This window comes from Anolis carolinensis, chromosome 2 (assembly GCF_035594765.1).
Source record: "Anolis carolinensis isolate JA03-04 chromosome 2, rAnoCar3.1.pri, whole genome shotgun sequence".
Lineage (NCBI taxonomy): Eukaryota > Metazoa > Chordata > Lepidosauria > Squamata > Dactyloidae > Anolis > Anolis carolinensis.
In genome coordinates this window covers 73,426,954-73,449,032 of record NC_085842.1, presented here as the reverse complement: position 1 = coordinate 73,449,032, position 22,079 = coordinate 73,426,954, and the positions used below count along the sequence as shown (strand labels likewise).

The 22,079-nt window shown below is 37.9% G+C and overlaps 1 protein-coding gene and 1 long non-coding RNA gene across 17 annotated transcripts in view; one reads left to right on the top strand and one right to left on the bottom strand.

Annotated features, from left to right (window-relative positions):
- Nucleotides 1-4,372, top strand: part of LOC134297104 (uncharacterized) — a 71,780-nt gene extending 67,408 nt beyond the window's left edge. The window contains exons 2-3 of the long non-coding RNA XR_010003840.1: nucleotides 2,273-2,353; nucleotides 4,121-4,372. This is a non-coding gene — a long non-coding RNA (uncharacterized LOC134297104). The remainder of the gene's footprint in view (nucleotides 1-2,272; nucleotides 2,354-4,120) is intronic.
- Nucleotides 1-22,079, bottom strand: part of iqsec1 (IQ motif and Sec7 domain ArfGEF 1) — a 453,315-nt gene that overhangs the window by 58,118 nt on the left and 373,118 nt on the right. For all 16 annotated transcript variants that reach the window (XM_062973848.1, XM_062973849.1, XM_062973836.1 and 13 more), the window contains 2 exons: nucleotides 14,856-15,138; nucleotides 10,885-12,143 (listed from right to left, as the gene is read on the bottom strand). In XM_062973848.1, coding sequence (XP_062829918.1) covers nucleotides 10,885-12,143; nucleotides 14,856-15,138 — 1,542 coding nt within the window. The remainder of the gene's footprint in view (nucleotides 1-10,884; nucleotides 12,144-14,855; nucleotides 15,139-22,079) is intronic.

Here is a 22,079-nt window from a genome sequence, read left to right as displayed (position 1 = left end):
GCGAGTTGTGTCTGGACAGCGCGCTCCGATTCAAGCCTCGCTCCTGCTCAAGCCTTGCCTTGCTATCCAGCCTTCGCCTTGCTTCCCAGCCTTTGTTTATCTACGGACCTTGCCTTGTTTCCCAGGATCAATCCTTGCCTTGTTTCACGGATTTTACCAAGTTATTCCACGGACCTTGTTCTTGTTCTTAGTTACCTTGTTCCACGTTCAAGCCTTGTTTCAAGTATCAAGGTATTTCCTAGCCTCGCTCAAGTTTCATGGACTAAAGGACCTTGTCATCTCCCCTCACTTTGCTTGGCAAAGTGAGTGTTTCGGTTATTGGATTACAACTTTGGACCTTAATATTTCTTATTTGACATTGCTTTTTTGGACTAATTCTGACCTTTCCTGAAAGGTCTAATTCTGGACTATTTTCTACACTTGTTTTTATTAACTTTATATATTCCTTCAATAAAGATATTAGATAGATTCTGGCCTCTGTGTATGGTTATTGGTGCTCTGCAGCCTGGGTCGTGACACTTTACTATTCCCACAAGGGAAAGGGGGATATTTTGCAGAGATTAGAGATGTGATGTGGCTGCTAAAAAGCCAATGGGATTCTGGCCTGCATAAATAGGGGTATAGCATCTAGATCCAGGGAAGTCATGCTACCCCTCTATTCTGCCTTGGTCAGGCCAAGGCAGAATAGAGGGGTCTGGAGAACAAGCCCTATGAGGAGCGGCTTCCAGAACTGGGCATGTTTAGCCTGCAGAAGAGAAGGCTGAGAGGAGACATGATAGCCGTGTACAAATATGGGAGGGGAAGTCATAGGGAGGAGGGAGCAAGCTTGTTTTCTCCTGCCCTGGAGACTAGGACACGGAACAATGGCTTCAAACTACAGGAAAGGAGATTCCACCTGAACATCAGGAAGAACCTCCTCACTGTGAGGGCTGTTCGACAGTGGAACTCTCTGCCCCGGAGTGTGGTGGAGGCTCCTTCTTTGGAAGCTTTTAAGCAGAGGCTGGATGGCCATCTGTCTAGGGTGCTTTGAATGCGATTTCCTGCTTCTTGGCAGGGGGTTGGACTGGATGGCCCATGAGGTCTCTTCCAACGCTACTATTCTATGATTCTATGATTATATGTAATGGCCTGGAAAAAATATGGGAAAATTGGGGGAATTTTTCCCTTCTGCAAGTTATTTTTTGGAAATCTCCTCTCCCAGTAAGACCGAGAAAAAAAACCTAGAACATTTCCTTTTATAAAGATGAATGAAATGGTAGTCATATATTTATGTAGTTATATCTTAGAAACTGGCAAGACTACCTTTGAGTATTCCTTGTTAAACAAAACATTCATGGGGCTTTGTTTTTAATAGTAACTCTCAGGTAACCAGAAACTACATTGATCTGAGGAAAGAAAAATGCAAACGGCAAAGACCAAATTAGAAATGGATATTTTTATTACCACTTTATCTCTTAAAAAATGTCTGTTTTTAAAAATGAACAAAGAAATTATGGTAGTGGGCATAGTTACGAAGGGGATTCAAAAAGGGGCAGTGGGAAGACAAGGGAAAGGAAAATGGTGGGAAAGGAGAAAGTGTGGTGAGAAAGATTCAAATGACAATGGAGAGGAAAGAAGACCGAAGGAAGAAAAAGTCTGAAAAAGCAAGAGGGAGTGAGAAATGAGACTGGCTATAAAAGGGATTGGCGGATGTGATGAGAAGGAAATGGGTGGATGAAGGAGGACTGTGGCAGGCAAATGTGGATAGGACTACAGGAAGACTGGAAGGAGTGATACTCATCTGGAAGAGATCATGAAGAAAGTACAGATATGGAGGATGGAAGGATAAAAGTTGACTCGTGGAAACCCAAGGGCTATGAGGTTGCAGAAGAGAGGTATGATAGTGAATCCATTAGGAGTAGAGGCAGAGATGTTGAGAACTTTTAAAGGGCAAGGCTAACAGAAAAAAGGAAGCTTAGAGAGACCCTGGTGGAATTGTGGGAGAAAATAGAATAGATGAGAAATCTGTGAAAGAAGAGAGAGTAGTATTAGTATTACCTAGCCAGTCAATGGATAAAAGAGGAAGGAAGAGCCATGAGACATTTGAACCCCAAAATCAAACAAGTCGTATAAGTGTTTGTAAAATGCCAAAATGTTCTTTTAAAAAGGGGGTCCTAAGAACTTTGAGTCATTTTCCTAATTTGATTTGTTTATTTGCCTCTATGTATATGAGTCAGTTGGCGAGATGCCCAGAGTTCTGTTGTGTATTAACTTAGTGCCTCTCTATTGTTAGATGAGCAACGCACCACTTCGGAAAGTGTCAGAAGTTTGACTAGAAGAATGGATCCCCAGACAAGAGTGAGCAAAGCACCAGGTGAGGCAGGGTGACACAAAAAAAATTGCTGACTTGGCATGTGTTACTGAGACCTGAATTGCTGAGATGAATGAAGGCATGAATGAAGGATAGTAAATCTGTAAGGAAGGGGAAGGTGTTATTTCTCTAGCTGATCATATATGTCTAATATAATGTGTTTCATATTTTGAAGCAAAGTATTTAAAACATGCAACAACATCATTATTCTTTGCTGTGCATTCTGGTTAAATCTTTTCAATTGCTGGTCAACTTCAGAATAAAACTTCTCTCATATTGGAACAGGCTATAATTCCTGTGGTGGGCAAAGACATGAAATACATTACTAAGTGGTAATTTCATATAGAATGGCTGGTAACCTGTTGAATGATGAGTCAACACACAAGTAAATTCCACTGAATCAATGTGCCTACTCTAGTGAGAGAACTAAAAACAGGATTTAGGTTAATGTGTCTAAGCATGCATCTGTACTATTTTTTTCACACTGGTACATTTTATCTAATATCAGGGGTTTCACTGGAGAGAATAAAAGATTAACTACAATACTTAACATGATAATATTATGTTAAGTATTAACAGCTAACTGTTAAACTGGGAGGTGAAAGCCATGGAAGGTTACTGTTGGATTTTATTTACTCATCCATTCCACTTTATGGACAAATGGAATGGATAGGTAAATAAAATACCAGTGGGAATTATCAGGGATAATACCCTAGCATATGAGTTTTCACCCATACTATTCTGCTCTTATCAATAAACAATAAATGGTGGACTGTGTAACCCCAAAGATTTAAGGATTTAAATATAAAATTATTTTCTTTACAGTGCAACATGTGATGTAGTTCCACAAGTAGGGGCGTCAAAAAAGCACAATTTGGTGGATCCCTCCAATGCCAACGCTGCTATACTGCTAGGTTATCAAGTATCAGCAGTGAGCAACTAAGCACTCTCTGTGTAAAATTTCTCATGGCACCTTAAGAGAGCTCAACATAGTGTAATTCAAGACCATGAAGGGAAATTTAGAACTTGACTGAGACAGCCCCAACAGCTGCCTGGAGACGGATGTGAGCCCTAGCTACTTCACAAAATCTAAGTTCTTAGTTGAATAACAGTTAAAAATAATGCAGGGTGTGTATTTTTGGTGGAAAAGCAGCAAGCTGATAAGAGGTACTTCACCTTTTCCTTACCCATCACTTATCTGCACCACTTCTCCCAGCCTATTATGTTCCTATATAGGGTTCAAGGTGGGAACATGATCCCCAATTCTAGACATGTGATATTCAAAGTAATGGTCTCTGGACTGGTAGCAGTCTATGAGTCAGTGGCTGCTGGTTCACAGTGAATTTCCAGGAAAGAAAAGTTGTAGCCAATGGGCACAAATATAGTACTGAGTCCTGGTAGCCCAAAAAGAACTGGTCTAGAAGAGCAACAGTGCAAGAAAACTGAACTGATTGGGATGGGGAAAGCATGCCCTCCCATCTCCTATTAAAAATGTCTTTCTTGTTCAAAGATCATTATTAATAACCAGAGAATCTACATCCAGACCCTTGAGCTCAGCATTGTTCTCTGCATTTTTGAGCATGTGCAGGAGGAACTCTGCACTCTTTTTAGGCCAACACCCCTGTGTCCAGCTCCACTGCTTGGCCTGGGCACATCTGCCAACCCCACCATTGTAACAGAGGAAGGGAACACACTGCTTCTTCAGAGTCACATCCTTCAAATATTTGGTAGCTTTACGGATTATTTTCTCTTGTTATTGAACACATTCAGGTTAACAAAGCTCCCAAAATGTGCAGGAGGACATACAAGGCTCATGGCCGCATCAATCCCTACATGAGTTCTCCCTTCCACATTGAAATGATCTTGACGGAGAAGGAACAGATTGTCCTGAGACAGGAAGAGGAAGTTGTTCAGAAGAAGAAGATATCTCAAAAAAACCCTGAAAAAGGAGAAACTGATGGCTCGGGAATAAATATTCAGTTAACAAACACAAATAAAATTTGTGAACTTCAAAAAGAAAAAGATCAGCATTATTTAGTCAATAACTGTCTAGAAACCTAAAATATTCAACTGTATTCTTTTATTACCAGAAAAGCAGAAGAAAAATGCTCAGATTAGTTTGCAGCACAGCTAGATTTAGCTTGCTCTTTTGATTTCTTTTATCATTTTACATTGTCTTAATGCAGCAGAAGTGAAATGGGGAAAGAAAAGGAAGAAGATAGTTGTGCTTTCTCTAAATTGTTCAATAAATAATAAAACCCCGCCTCCCACACAATTGCTGCAGAAGTAAAAGCCAAAGGCAACTCAGCAGGAATTATTTCCAATTAAGAAAAACAAACAACAGGTGAAAGGCAGGAAATTATACTGGTAAAGGTATTGACAGATGCACTTCTTTGAAAGAATATTGAATATTTACCAAAAAGACTGGTATATAATCCCAGAAGTAATTTTGCCACAACAGACCGACATGTCTTACCACACTTGAAATGTCTGTTATATACGGTACTCTTCTCCTTTACTGTACATACTAATGACAACAGTGACTTTGAAATGAACACAAATATTGGTACTTTAGACAAAAATTTGAAAGCCACAGTTGGATAACACATTTAGTAAGGTCCCAATAAAATGTAACAAAATGTAACAGACAAAATTTTCTTCTAGAGCCTGCAAATATATTACAACAATGCTTGGGAGGGGTGGTGTTCAAGAGTATGAAATAGATTAGACTCTATTAAATGGATAAATGATTTCATGTTGCACCTAAAGCTAAAGGGCCGGGCTGTGGCGCAGCTGTTGAGTAGCTGCCTTAAATCACTCTGACCATAAGGTCATGAGTTCGAGGCCAGCCCGTGGCGGGGTGAGCACCTGTCAATTAAAAATAAAAAATAGCCCCTGCTCGTTGCTGACCTAGCAACCCGAAAGATAGTTGCATCTATCAAGTAGGAGATAAGGTACCACTTATAAAGTGGGGAGGCAAGATTAACTAATTTACGACCTGGAATGAGGAAGTGCCGTCAGTGTGGATGATGAAGCAGCTGCTCCCCCTGTGGCCAGAATCGAACATCCCCTCAGAAGAAGGTTAACTTGCCTCTGCGTGTGTCTCTCAGTCTCTGTTTGATGTGTTTATGGGCATTGAATGTTTGCCCTATGTGTGTTATAATGTGATCCGCCCTGAGTCCCCTTCGGGGTGAGAAGGGCGGAATATAAATACTGTAAATAAATAAATAAATAAAGCTACTGGGAGAGAGAAAGAGTAATGGCTCTTCTACTCTCTCATTTCAAAACAAACAGTAAGGCTGGTAGCCACAAAATATCAATCTGCCATAAGATGTCAGGGACAATTTGTAATAATCCCGTATTGAAAAAAAAAACCAGAAAGTGAATGGTGAAGTATTGTTTCTTATAAGGACATTATGCACTGGAACTCTAGTTTATTCCTTATGCTCTGTCTTCTGGATAACAATTTAAGAGATTTTTAAAAGAAGAGCTGCTGATGTATAGCAACTCTACCTTGATTACATAGGTAAAAAGGTAAAGGTTTCCCCTGACGTTAAGTCCAGTTGTGACCGACCCTGGGGGTTGGTGCTCATCTCCATTTCTAAGCCGAAGAGCCGGCGTTGTCCAAAGTCATCTCCAGGTCATGTGGCCGGCATGACTGCATGGAGCGCCGTTACCTTCCCGCCATAGCGATACCTATTGATCTACTCACATTTGCATGTTTTCGAACTGCTAGGTTGGCAGGAGAAAATTAAGATACTTGATTACATAGTATCTTTATAATTGGTTTTTGCTCAATGTACACATTTACTTTTGTGACATTTTTTTCTCCTTTATCTAGAATTATTCTCTACATGCCTCAACCCTGCTTTCTAGCTTTTGCTGTGGGGTGTTCACTACTAATAAACTACCATTCTCTAAATAGCTGAAAAGACAGCTGTCTTTGCTTTTCACTGGAGTAGTCCACCCACTCTGAATTCCAAGGAACAAAACATGAACTGGCAAATCCTGACTTGCATAATTATCATGAGAGGGTTGCTTAGCTGTGATAGCCAGCCAACACCCCCTACCCTCAAAAGACAATTCACATCAAGATTATATCCTGATCAGCACTATTAATATTGTTGCTACAGAAGAATTCTGCCTAATTCTAGTATGACACTGTTATAGCAAATGGTGTGCTTGGAATATTTAATACTCAGTAGACCTGATTGGCTAGGAGTGATGTAATTATTTCATTCTAGTTTCTGGAGATATTTCTGAGCAGTTAATCCTGGGTTCTGCAACCTTCTGAATGCCAGATTTTCAACATTTGGGGTGGCTTATATACTCTCTATAAATGGACCTAAGAGCATCCCTACATCCATTTGTTAACAGAGACAGTATTTTTCACCAAATGCTGCCTGAACTGTTTCATGCTATGATGAATCATTTCATCTATTTACATATCCTTGGTTATTTGAAAGGAAAAAGTGACAAGTGGTGTTTCTATTGAATCCTGCTGTTACAGAGTATGGATGTTGGAAATATTCTTTTTACTAAGCTCTTAATAGGCTACCATTCAGGTCCTTCAAAATATTAAAACAAAAATCTCCTACATTTATTTTTCTATATATCCTTTGTGTTTTACTGAAGACCAAAGCTGACACAACTAGAACAAGTTTGAAGCAAAAGGAGCCCAGATCATTAGACCATAAGATCTGTGTTGGATCAGACAAAGGTCTGTTTAGGCCAGCATGATCTTCCTCCATTGGCCAAGTCCATCAGTAGGGAGAGAGTCCATCAGTAGCACTCTCTCAACTGTGCTCTCCAGCAACTAGTATTGAGAAACATACTACTTCTGATATTGGAGACAGACATTATGACTACAAGTCCCATCCTACATTAATCTGACTAACCCTCCTTTAAAACTGTTGAAGTTGGAGGCTACCTCCTACTGAAACTGAGTTTTACCACTTTTTTCTGTTGTGAATCCCTCCACCAAGTTTCATTAGATGATTCTGGGTTCCAGTATAACAACAGAGTGAGAAAAATGTCTTCCCATTCATTTGCTCTATATCACAAAAATCCCAAATAGAGAATGTGCATTTTTCATAAAAGGTTTCTCACTGAGGTATTCCCCAATAATAATCCCACAGCCTTTGCCCAGGTCTGTGGCTGCCATTTTAGTCCTCATCGGTGAAAATATGTTTGTTAAAGGCCTTTTTGCCTCATGTTGCATCTCAGTATAGTTATTTATGCAGAAATGCATTTGTCATGTTACAAATAAATTTAAAGTTCAGCCACCTAGACAGAAGACACGGTTCCAAGCCTGCTAGCGGAAATTATTGCACCATTCAACATTGCAACAGATGTAAAGCAACTCATCTGTGCGCTCAAAGGCACCTAAAGCTGTGTCCTATCCAGGTACTGTGTTCTCCCAACCTGCTTAGATACTATATTAGGTGGCTTTACAGTCTCAAAACTATGCATTGGTTTTACAAGGTTACAATGGCAAGGCTAAAGAGAAGCAATATTTGTTCTCTTAAATCAGAGAGAGAGGGGACTGTGCACAGATCTAGTGCTCAACTGGACTGCAGGAGTCAACTTTAAAAAAGTGACCAGTAGGGAAGACTAAGTTCTAAGCTTTATACTCTATTTACTTTGAGAGGCAGATGCAGCAAAGTGATGCTTATTCCGCTTGCCTGAGTTGGGAGATTTCTAGTGTGGCTGTAATGATAAATCAATTTAATGCAGGTTCCATTTTTATGGAACCTTACTAAAAAAATATTGAGAACTCCAGTGTTGATTATTAAAAAGCATTGCACAGTGATAGGAGTATAAATAAAACAATGATACATGCATTGTCCAGTATGATTCACAATACCTAACATATTGCATATTCACATTTCATACTTAGCTATCCAATTCCTGAAATATGCACGATTCAGTATGTGTCTAGGATTAAGGAAACCAAATAGACAGGTAAACTGAGCAGGAAAGAATGAACTGACAAAATTTATGCTGCAGACAAACAGGCTTATTATGTAATGTTCCTAGTATAATTTTTCAAAACCTATTACATCATCAACAAAATGCACACATTTCTTCTACTTTAATAGCCATCAATAATACACAAAACCTCTTCAATATGTTAAGAAGCCTTATCTCCACTATATGGGATATTGTCTTGGGACAAAATATCCATTAACAGTCTCACATTGATAAGGCAGGAAAGTAATCTGGAATTCCCCACTTGTCCGGGATATATATCCTAGTAAGACCTCAGATGGGTATATCTGTGTCAAAACAAGACAGCAATAACAAAGCAACACAGATATGACTTGATGAAAACTCCCTGGACAAACAGCACAATCATAATTACACGTTCAACAAAATTGAATGGTTTGACTAAAGTGAACATTTGACCAATTCAAGATGTACAGAAGATGTCTGTTTTTCAATGCAGGAAAACTTTGATTATTTTTAATTCACACAATTAGGAATGCAAGAATGCATTTATTTTTTACTTCCCTGCTTTACACTAATTCAAAGCAGTAGTCTATATGGGCCAGTATTGTTGATATTAACTGGCAGCGTCTCTGCACAAGTTTTAGGCAGGTTTTTCTGACCTGATCTAGACAAGCAAGGGGTTGGGACTTTCTACTTGTATTTTCCTTACTATAAGGTAGAGATGGGCCAAGTGGCCTGTGAATCACATGCAGCCCCAACAGCCATTTATGTGACCCACAAGGGACAACAATATTTGCTCCAGAATGTCACAAAATGCACTCCAATGGAATGGAAGGCATTTTACCACATTTGATTGACCCCTGGACTTCCCAGTCTTTACAGACTTGACTTTTCTTTTTGTGGGAGCAGGCTCTGCTCCAAGGTCTTTTAGTGGTCCTAATTTGGTCCCCTGTCCCTCCACAGTTGCTCAGGTATACCAATTGTACATTAACATCAAACAGGTTACTTTTAAAAAAGTTATTGTTTCATTTGGGTGAAAGCAGGTCTGTAGGAGCTGGGATGCTATTTTGTTAAATGTCAGGTATACAGTGCCACAAAAAGATGCTACTTAAACCTCTTTCCAAAGAAAATGAGGACCTGGGATTAAAAGAGGCAATTATATTTATTTATTTATTGTGGAAAGGCTTGCTGTAAGAAGCTAAACAACATGTCAGTTGAAGCACTACTATGTTTGCACTAAAGATTGCCAAATGCAAGAAAAAACAGGGAATGTGTTTTTCAAATTGTCAGAGAGACTTGAAAATATGAGAAATGTTTTTAACTTCAATCTTAAGGATATTCTGCCCTCCTCTCAATAATATTGTGTTATAAGTATTTTACCACATTAGCCATCCTTTGTGTTTTGTGAATAATATGTGTATTTATGTCATTCACCATCTGATTTTATTAAGTTTAAGAATTCATTATATGTTTGAAAATCCATAATTTGATTCCACTTTGCCATAACCCAAGGAAAAAATGCTACTCTAACATTCAATTTCATAAAAGTTAAGTTTTTATTCAAATGATGCAGAGCAGATTACAGTAGACCCACCCTATCTATAGTGTTCTTCACAAATAAGAAAAAATTATATGTGATCACACCACCTATTATTAAATGACAACAACATGAAGCCTCAGCATGTCCATATTGATGTAGTTGCCATTTAATATGAGGAGAGTGGAAATCATGGAACTGGAGCCCATGGATCCAGAAGACCCATTGCATTTATTTGAAAGTACAAGTAATGACCACAAATACCTCACAGTGTTATAGATAACATGCCTCATCTGAAGTCATATTTTTATGAATGTGATGAATTTGGCAGTGAGCCATATCATATATAATGGCAAACCATGGTTGAAAGTATACAAGTGAGCCCCAGTTCGTATATTATGCCATTACATGCAAGCTTCAATTTCCTCCCTGAATTTTGATTCTAGTCAAACCATAGTTTTCCAGTTCAGGTTTCAGAAGGCAGAACAAAACCATAGTCTGCCAGTACAGATGCCACACCAGACCATGTCTTGTCTACACTGGAGGAGTTAACAAAAGGGGCTAAATTATCTAAAAGCTCAGTCATAAAATACCATGCTATGGCATGGATTGCCTAAGATTCTATGCACTTCGGAGAAAATGTATTAGCACTCCAATTCTTTCCTGTAACAAATTTTATTAATACAGCTAGAGGTCCACATTCACTGGGGTTAGGAGCAAAGAATTCCCATGAAAGTGAAAAACTGTGAATAATGAAATTGATTTTTTTTTACCTGAGAAAACAACTGACCACAGAATCACACTGGGCGACCTAGAGATTCCTAGAGATAACATTTTAAATAAAACTGTGAATAATGAAATCCACAAAAGCCAAAACCACAAATGTGGAGGGACAACTGCATTTCAGATACTCTGAGCTGAATTGATAGTAACTATCCTAAGTTTGTACACACAACATGAGTCCTAGATTTTGGGGGGGGGGGGGGAACAGGACCTCCAAAAACATTTTACTGAAAGGAAACCCAGAAAAAGGCATGATACTCACTTATTAAAAAGGTTGAGTCCAATTCTGTAGTGACGTTTCCTAATGACATCATTACTGAAGGCAGGTGAATCCCAACTATTCCGAGTCTCTTTGTGGTATGTTTGCTTGCTCAATGTTTGTTCCCTTAGGCTGTCTCGAGAAGAGGATTCTGAGCTGCAGTTTATTGTGTCATTGGAATTGGAAGTGCTGTTGATGCTGTCGTTGTCTCCATCAGAGTAATCAGACTCAGATTTGCTTTGTCTGTTTGCTGTGCCATTAATGACTAAGTGGCTGTCAATGGGTCTTGGTCTATGTCTAGTCTCCTGATCTTCTCGAGTTATTATCTTGGTGGGGATGCCATGTGAGATGTGTTTTGGGCTACCTTGCTGACTAGTAACTCCTCGGTCATATGCATTCTGTCTCTTTAATGATCCTCTCTCTGAACGATCACTTAAGTCCACTGAACTGTCACTTGGTGGTTCTATGGTTAGTAAAGGCAGGTGATCCATCCTCATTCTCTGCTCTTGGGACTCTAAGGAGGGGGTACTCCTGCAACTTGTGTCAGTGTCCATTTTATGATCCTTGTGTGTCATAGACCAGTACTCTTGAGATGGGTTCATTGACCGAAGCCTTAAATCAGATTCTGTACTTGATGGCCTATCTACGGACTGGGGAAGTGGTGGGGATAGTTCTTCCTCATCGATATATAATGTAACATCGCTATAAGATGCAGTCATTTCATCAAGTTTCCTATGATCCACATTATGACTTGTTGGTTTACTCTGACCACAACTGTCCCGCTCCAGCTCACGACTCCTTACTTGATCTGGTATCTGGACCTCATCAGAGTGCAGGCTACGGCAATTTAGTGCATCATCAATTGACTCTGCAAGAGATTTTACTTGTCTTGAAAATGCATCCTCGAGTTCTGTTATAGCATCAGCAAAGTCAGTGGATGCTGCTGGAGATTTCATTGCTGCTGATTCACCAAGATCACTACATTCAGATTGGACAAGGGCTCCTAATTTTGATCCGTCATTTGTAAGAGAAACTTGTTTCCCCTCAAAGTAGGAACTATGGACTTTCTCAGGCCCTTCAAACGAAAACTGCATTCTCATATTGGACAGTACAATGCGTCTTGACATACGATTTTCAGACATAGAACTTCTAAGCCGCTCAAAGTTTTTGTTCATCTGATACTGGCGAAATGCAGTCTGTATAGTACGAGCAGCATGTCTAGTTATGAGACGGCCTCCATATTTCCGTTCTAGCATTTCAACCTAAAATGAACATATAAATATTTTAGAACAGTCAAGGTCCATGGCTTACTGCACATCATTGGAGCATGACACTAAGCTGATGAGTGTTTGAACCTACCATACAAAAATGTATCTGATGGCAATCTTAAGATATAAAATTTTTTAAGATGGAAATGAATACAGCATGTAAAGGTAGCATAATAATGGGAAATTACATGTACAGCTGCATATAAAATTATCTACCTAAGAGGAAGGTTCTAATAAGTATCAGAAATACTTTTCATGAAAGAGAAATGTTACTAGTGTGAAACTTATTTCCACATAAAACATGAAACAGCAATTAAATCAAACGTATGGAGGAAGGCTTAAAGATATGTTTTTACCAATTTAATTTAAGCAGTAAATATTTAGAAAAGGAATGAAGTAAGTTGTACACCTTGCATTTTCTTCTGGAAAGCTTGTCTACAAAATGTGGTTTACCTATGCTCATGAAATTCAAACTTTTTGTAACTAGAAAAAAATGTAAAATTTTAAGGCAGGAATATTTTGTACAAGACAACGATTAATTAATGTTTAACAGTCCCAAATCAAAAATCCAAGCATTTCAAAACATATTGAAATTCATGATGGATTCAATTAGGTTGAGGATCTTTTGATACATACAGAGCTAATTATAAAAGTTATTAAATCTTGCATTTCTTATGCAAACTAATGTTTCCAATTAAGCACCCTATAGATATGATCATTTTAACGAAGCAAGAAATGACATTCTGAGTGCCCTTGAAATCTTATTGAATCAATTTCTTGTCAGATTTTGCTTAAGCAGTTAGGAACAATTTTGTGATGACATTCTATACTCAATTTTTTTCCCTCAGGTTTTTCTTCTGTGAAGTGGGATAAAACACGTCTATTTCACAGATTCCCTAAAGAGATTTAACAAGTGTTATTACCAAGCAAATTAATCTATTTTCTATTCTTTCAACCAAGAATTTAGTGTACATTTTCAGTTATGAAAATTCTTGGTTACACTGATCTAACACATTGATTTTCATCAATGCAATTAAAAAATTATTAATAACACTAATACAAGTGAGGGCTTAAAATCAGAATAAAGTAAAATTAAAATTCACATTCATCAAATTACTTCATTCCAACAGTTAACATTGACAGGCTTCAAACTTATGGCTGTCATGCTTCTTTCAAATCCACTTTATCCAAGCATTTTTCAATTTACAGACCAATATCATTGTATTGTACAACATTTTCCATTAAAATTTAGTTATACCTGTATTTTATAGGATGTTTTCAATAGTTCTCTCAGACTATTCTTTACAGAAACTTGCCAAGTCAACTGTTCTCTGAAATGTTAACGTGTATGCACAAGATATTGTTTTGTCATGGATGTGTGTAACAGACACTTCTCAGTCACAAAAATACTGCGGAAGTGAAGAACACCTGAAGTAAACCAAAGTGGATTTGGGTGGGAGAAGACTATGAGTTTCATTCAGCTCTAGCACAAAAACAGTACCTGCACATTCTATGCATCCTCAGTAATAATAATAAACAAAGGTTCTGTGCATAGAGTCTCAACAGATGCTACACACTGCAAAATACATCCATCTACACCAGAAGTGGGCGAAATGTGGCCATCCAGATGACAGTAGAATTCCCTGACCGGTACTACCATTTACCATAGCAAATGTCTCCATAATGTTCTCAAAATACAGGATAGCTTTTGAAGTGGGATATTGAAGGGTGCATCCTACATCATTGCTTCCTAAACTATCTGGAAGGGGTTTCTTCCCCAGTGTCCCAGAGACTGGTATCATATTTGTGCCGACTGGAAACACTCAACAGATTGGCAGCTGTGACTGTCAATCTTATACAGATTGACACAGGTAATGTAGCACTAACCTACATTACCTGTGACAAGATAGAAGGGCACACATGTTTCTCTTTCATACATTCGAATAAACTACAGATTGAGGCACAAGAGCTCACACCAGCATGTGATGGGGGGCACCCACATTTACAAACATAATTTCTGTTTCATACATTAGCTCATAAGAAATGGTTCATCCTCAAGTCTAATCTATAACGTTGATCATGCTTAATTATTATCACATTGCAAACACTTATCAAAAGCAAGATAAAAATAGCCAAGTTGCTAACATGTTAACTCAAGCAGTAGTAGCAGATCTAAAGCATGTGACCCCGGAAAAGCTGTGTTTTCATATTCCAAGTCCTCCTGATTTTAAAAGGCACATTACCATGTGGCATCTTTGGTAAATTCACAAGTTATTTGACCCACGTGCGATAAACCAGAAATATTAAATATCTCAGCATAGGAATTTGAAGTTGTTTTATCCCTGTAAGTAATTTCTGACTTATGGCGAACTTAAGACAAACTTATTATAGGGTTTTGTTGGCGAGACTGGTTTGGGGTGGGTGCCTTTGTCTTCATTAGAGAGTGTGTGACTTGCCTGAGATTATCCAGTGAATTTTATGACCAAGTAGGGATTTGAACCATACTTGGGCACAGTCTAGTGCTCAAACCACTAAACCATATTAGCCCTCTAAGGGAAATAGAAACATAAATACTGCTCAAATAAGTCAAAACTGTGGGATATGTCAGAATCTCATAAACAACTTATTATTTTGGCAAACATCTGAACAACCAACACGTTTATTTGCTCTGATAATCCTGATCTATAAAAAAGCAATTTCAAATACCTGCTTATCTTGCAAGTCAGATGAGAGTTCATAGCTCTCTGAAAGGGACCTTGATCTTTTAATAGCTTCTTCTTCCGCTTGTTTTCTCAATATGGATGTTGAATGTTGAAGTTTCGGCCTCCGGGGTCTTTGCTGCCCCGGGGAGATGGAATACAGGCCATAAGGAGAATGGTCGTAATGGTCTGGGCTTAGAGTTGAGCTGTGCGTAATAGCTCCTTGATGATAGGTAGATGGACTGTCCAATGAGGTTCCCGTTTCACTTCCAGGGGCCTCACCTTCGACACTACACAAAGAGAGAAAGAGACAAAGCCATCAATTTAAAATCAGGTTCCAAATACAATTGGTATATCCTGATTTCATTAATTCTGTCTTAGTCATTGGTAATATTTTGCTTTGGGAAGCTACACATTCATATAAAACACCAATGGATATTTCAATAAAATCTGTATATTGCAATGCAGTGGAAAAGAGAAGAGAAGAGAAATGAATGGTTTAGAGATTTTCAGGAATATTTAAAGATTTCTAGCAGTTTTAAATAAACTTTATGGCTCATATAACACACAATAAACTAATTCTTATTTCCAAGCTAAAATGTATATTTCTCCATAAAATTATCACATTATATTGTGTAGTCAAAAGAAATAAACTATTAGACTATGATATGTGGTATCCTGTCCTTCCCTTACAAGCCTGTTAACTAAACAATCTCATATTCCTGTTTTTATACAAACATAATACAGGTTGAGGAGCCCCGGTGGTGAAGTGTGTTAAAGCACTGAGCTGCTGAACTTGCAGACCGAAAGGTCCCAGGTTCAAATCCTGGGAGTGGAGTGAGCTCCCACTGTTAGCTCCAGCTTCTGCCAACCTAGCAGTTTGAAAACATGCCAATGTGAGTAGATCAATAGGTACTGCTCTGCTGGGAAGGTAACGGCACTCCATGCAGTCATGCCGGCCACATGACCTTGGAGTGTCTACGGACAACACCGGCTCTTTGGCTTAGAAATAGAGATGAGCACCAACCCCCAGAGTCAGATATGACTGGACTTAACGTCAGGAGAAACCTTTACTAATACAGGCTGAAAAGTGCATTCTCTTGAATGTATCACAATTTTTTTACATGGAAGCCTGAAATAATGTACTGTTCCTATTTTGCTTCAGTGGTGTATTGAATGCCAATGTTCCCAAAAGAGAACAACAAAATACCACTTGTCCTCTACAATTATCAATTAAATCTTCATATTGTCAATGATCTACAGCCCTTCCTGAATAATGACACTCCGTCTTCATAAGGACAATATGCTCACTTGCTGATATACAGCTATGTACAGTCAGCCTTCTACATTTGCAGGGATGACTTTTTATTATTCATGAATTTGATTAAACTGTGCTCTCCAGGAATCTCTAGATCCTCCAGTGAGTACCTTGTCACATTAGGAAATACTCCATTTCTGAGACTGATTGAGGACAGTTTCCAACACGTTCCATCACATGACATTTACTCTATCCTGTCGATAATCCTTTGAAATCTGTCTGCAAAACATTGCAGAAACAGAGTATTTCTAGATGATATTCTAATTGTAGTATTTGAAAAACAACTGGGTTTTCTGTTGCTGAAGCGCTGTTTTGGCATGTGATCAGGAAATCATCCTGTCAGCAATGATGCAACTTGTCATCAGGGGGCAGGGTCTCATGACTCCAGATGTACATGACGGAAGCAACCACCATTTATTTTTCAGATGACAAAGGAGACAGATCTCCGGGAAATGCTGCTTTATCCCCCCCCCCAATATAAACAGAATCACAATTTCTTCCTCTGTTGTATCTATATTGAAGCAAAAAGAGTTTTACTTTTAGCTATTATGCCTCTTCAGAAGATGCAGAGATATCAGAAGCTGCAGTTGCCTTTGTAACCTCAGCAGCAGCATGAGTAGATGCAGCAAAGAAGCCATATCTAATGAATCAATCATCTGTTGTTTAGAAATTCGCTAAGATTAGATTCCTCAGAACTCTGTACTATAGATCTCCATATTTCATGCCAAAAGGTAGCAATCAGGTGAATGCATTAACCGCACAAATGTGGGTATGTTTTCAAATCTTGCCAGAGCAGTAGTTTGTGACTTGGAGGCTATGTCACTGTGCAGATTTAGACTTTAAAAAAAGGTCATGGGATGATGTAGGGAGTGCTTCAAGCGAATTGGGAGGAGCCAGCCTTCCATGGTGTGATGGGATGAAGGACAGCATTTTCAAAATGGTTGTGATGGGGTCAGTATGCCTCCCGTCTGCATTCAATCAGAAAAAATACAGGACGCATACTGATAAAAACAGATTATTTTCTTATGTAGTGAGGTCCTCAGACTCTTCCATCTCTTCCAGTCATGATGAAAGATCTAGATATTCTATGGGGTCCTAGTGAGAACTTCTCTAGGAATCCCTGGCTTTAAACTACAAAGTTATGCAATGCTTGAAAGCTTGCTACCTAATGACTGAACATGATACTTCAAACATATGAGTATATTTACATTAATCAAAATGAATTAATGTGCCTTTAAAAAACAAAAAACAGACAACCAACTCTAGGATTCTTTTAATATGTATGCTAAGATTTAGGTGCCTACGTTTTATAGTCTTGGAAGTTTGTTTCTAAAAGACAAAAATATAAATAAAGTCTGTACTACCACTAGTTTTTTAATTCACACTTTTTAAAAATTAAGGATACATTTGAACCTATCAGAATAGTAAACATTTACTTCTTGTTACAGATATTTTAATGGTATCTCTGTATAATCCAGAAGTATATTTTCATTGCATTATATGTAACAGATGATGATAATAATAATAATAATAATAATAATAATAATAATAATACTTTATTTCCTTCCCGCCTCCATCTCTCCGAAGGGATTTGTGGAGGCTAACATGGGGCCAAGCCCAGAAACAAAACAAAATAAGACAAGTTAAAACATATATAAATAATTAAATGAACATTATCAACACAAAAAATAAAATAAAATAAAACGGTTTAAAACACAGTGATATAATATAACACCATAATAATCAGATAAAAGATTTATAAATAATCTCTCTTCCCAATTCATTCTGTGTACAAATGCATTATAAAAGGATATCATTTATTTAATTACTAATCATGGATTATATTCTGAAACAGTTGACATTCATTCTTCAATGTGAAGTCAGTGTAAGATAAACCTTAACAGCATTTCCTTTAGCACCAGAGCTGTTCTTTTCCTAGCCTGTTTCTCTCCAAAAATGTCAAACAAGCCTAAACCCAATGAAGGTAAGTCCCAATGAAATGACATGATCTCATTTCTAACTAGAAAAAACTCTACACTCTGTAAGATGATATGAGTAAATAATATGATCTAAATGCAGAATCAAAGTTACAAAAATGTATGTCCTATTGTGCTGTCACACTCAAACTGCTTTAAATGTTTTTAGCGCTAATGTGTCCTGACTTTCTATCAGCTTGGGGGATGCCTTCCTGTTTGAACAAGGAACCCCAAAGAATCAATGTCCATGCTGTTGCCTTCGAGAGTAATCATTTAATAATTGGTCTTGGGCCTATCTCCACCCAGGCACTATCTTGATTTCCCCACAATAAAATCCATACTTAAAGTTTGAAAGTAACTGGTTGTTCTTGAAGTCACTGCTTGTGGATGATTCTGGAGACGAAGGACAGATGAAAGTTCCCCTTGCTTACTTTCTCTGGTAGAGGGGCCTCTGGGGTACCCAATGCTCAAGGGTGGTCAGGCCAGAAGGCGAGAGACCAGGTCTCTCCTATTGAGGCCTGGCACCTTACTGAAGGTGCTGGAAGGTTGTCACTAATCAGCGGTAGGTCAGTATAGCTTCATGAGTTCCCAGAATAGTAGTATTGGCTTGAAATTGCTTGTCCAAGCCTGGATCTTGTTGAGACCAACTACAGACACATCTTACTTCCAAGATTCCCTGGTGGTAATAACCCTAAAGATGCTACCTTTCTCTGGGCAAAGTGGTGGGCCAACTTACTGCTTCAAACCAGAAAGGGTTTCCTTAAGCTCAATCCTTGTAAAACTAACAGAAAAATGGCTATTCTCAAGCTGTGGTTGAGACAGCCTAACAAAATGAGCTGGGACTTATACAGTTCAATCACACCTATGTTAAAATGAAACTTGGTTATATCTGATTCTAAAAGGAGTACATATTCAGGATTGGATTTTTAAAGATCAGATAGCATTTCCTTTCCTTAAACATTTTAAAAAATGAAAATTATTTTTTGGGGGGTGTTTTCCTTGCTGGTGAGTTTAGTGTAACAACTCCAGTAGACATTACCAGTATTATAATTCTTTTTGACATTTATGAACATGCTGTATATAACTCTTTGGTCAACTGATCTGAAGTTTAAACATGGAGATATGGGAAATACAAAAGGGATCTTTGTCACACAATCCTGTGCAGCTACACAAATTTCAAGATTATCAAGAACATCATGCTCATATTTTTTTCCACAAGTGACAGCACAAATATGAGGATGCTGTATGCATCATCACAAAAGCAAATAAACCACAATGGTAAAGAAAGAGGAACAATAGTATTGTTTCCTTATGCTATTTTTCTGTTCCACACTACTGCAAGTTGCATTTCAATGCCTTCATAAAGAAGTAGCATACATATACCTGGTTTGCTATGAATGAGAGATAAAACTATTCAGTTGCACTGAGATGCCTTAATAGGAGGAAAGGCCTTAGTAACAGGCCAACTCAAAAGAGACGGAAGCAGTCCCTGCCAAGTCTCTGTGGAGATGAATGAACACAAGACCTAGAAAGCTGATGTTAAGTGAATGTTAAGCAAACACATAATAATCATGGTAAGATTTGGAAAGACTTGCATTACTTTTACAAGATTGTTCTGACGCTCAGAAAGGAGTAGAGACAAATGTATCTGAATATAAACAGCACAATGAATGGGTTTTGTTTCTAAGCAAGTGCATTTGATTTACTTTCTTAAAGAGTAATTTTGGGAAGGAATAAGAATAGAAGGGGGCATCTACTTGATAAAGAAAATGGCACAGCATGATGGGAAAACACTTAGATTCCATACAAAGAGATCTTAGAGAGAAAATACATCTTATTTTCTAAATATATACTTTAATTTATTCCAACTTTAAAAAATAAATGTATATCATTTCAACTGCTTCTCAAATCAATCAATCAATCAATCAATCAACCAATCATGTATTAAAAAATTTAAAGGCACAACTTCATAATATATGAATTATCAAGTTAGTGAGAAATGTTTAATTAAATACAAGCAAATGAAGACCAGGACTAATTATTTATTGTATTTATGTGTTATATGGTGTGAAGGTCACTGAGGTGGCTGTGGATGGGTTCATCAAGAATGATCATAGTTGGCATATTTAACAAAGGCCACTACTGATGCCCTTTCCACAGCCAACAAAAGTACCGATTACAATCCCATGCCACAAAACTATATTTTGGGGGAAAAAGAAAACATCTCCACCCATGACAGTCTGTCCTGGGAACTGTGAGGGAAAGGACCAACTCAGCAACAAAATGCTCTCCGTGTCCTCAATAAGCTTTATCTTGCGCTATCTCATCTCATTTCTCAGAAATGTAAACAAATTCAAGATTTATACTACCTTCCCAAAATCAGATATAAACAAGAAACAGTTGGATGCCATCCACAAATTTCCATGCCTTCTATGAATGACATTACTCAGCAGTTTTATGTTAAAAATTCTACATAAAAAGGTATTTTGAAGAGCAAAAGGTATCTATCTTCAGATCTGTCAGTAAATCTCTCAGGGATTTGTGGCAGATTGGCAAGTATTTCTGACTCATATTTAGTTAACAAAAACATTCACAAAATAGCTCCCCTCTCAAAAGGATTCTATGAAAATAGTTTGGTGTGAGCATTTTTTAAAAAAAGTGGAAGGGCTTTTAGCTGACTTGATTTTTGGTATTATAAACAAGCTTTTGGACTTAAGAGTTTTAATTATCATCTGTATTCCTTTTATACCAAGTTCTGGTTGGTCTCAATAGATCCTACAGATCTGGAGACTCCCTCACAGCTTGTTGGCAAAAAAGAAGAGTAACTGTCACTGGTGGATGAGAAAAGAAACTGTTTTCAAGTATAATTTTCTGGATTTCACCTCCCTAGACTAACATAACTATGACTTATTCCCTATGCTAGTGCTGCTCAACATAGTGGTCTGTAGATCAGGAGTCACTGGCTGACGGTTCCTGGTGAGTCTTCAGGAAAAAAAGAAGCAACGTTCTTATGCAAAACACATACTGGTCTTCCTTATCAAATATCTTAAGAAAAACTTCTTTATGCTAAGCTCTTAAACTCTGCAAGGCAGGTCAGCGAGATACCAACACTGATAGTATGCAATCAGTGAAAAGCCAGACTAAAAAGTCCAGAAGCTCAATTTTATCCAGAAATCCTAGGAGCTTTGTCTCCCCCAAAAGCTTCCCAAAAAAGGGCATGCCATTTCCTTCATTAGAAATAAACGCATACATATGTGCACACAATGAAACAGACAAGCACTTTGTCAATAAAACTCAGGATTTCTTCCATATTTTCCTCAATATGCACAACTAGCAAATATCCATCCATCTCTTCCTTTTAAAGTCTAATATGCCATTGATGCAAGACATGAACAATTTTATCTGTTTCTCTCACCAGAGAGCAATAATAAAAGGATCAGCTAACTCATATGAGATGTTGAATTTTGACTGCTAAAGGAAAAAGATAAACCACTCTATTAGGAACAAACAAAATAAACAACCAGCAACTAGAAGCTGATTAAAATAAAAACATTCTATATTCAAACCATCAGTCAAACTACCTGTAATCCCACATGAAAAGCTCCACAATAAACATATAGTATTCCTTCTCAAAATGGCAGCAGGAAGGGACATAATGTTGCTTCTGGTCTCCCTTTGGGAAACACTTATCTGAAAATACAGGAATTTGGGCACACTGTTGGAGAATGACTTTGGAGTATGAGTTGAGAGTGTTAGTCCTTGGCTTCCATGCAGTTGGTGAGACTCACGTAGTCTTAATTATAGAGCATACACACTGAAATTAAGGGGATTTCTTGCAACTAATGTAAGGTCCATTGATTTCAACTGACTTATTCTAGGTAGGGCTTTGTATTTAGCCCACTTCTATTTATTTACTTAATTGAGGAGTTGTGTGTTT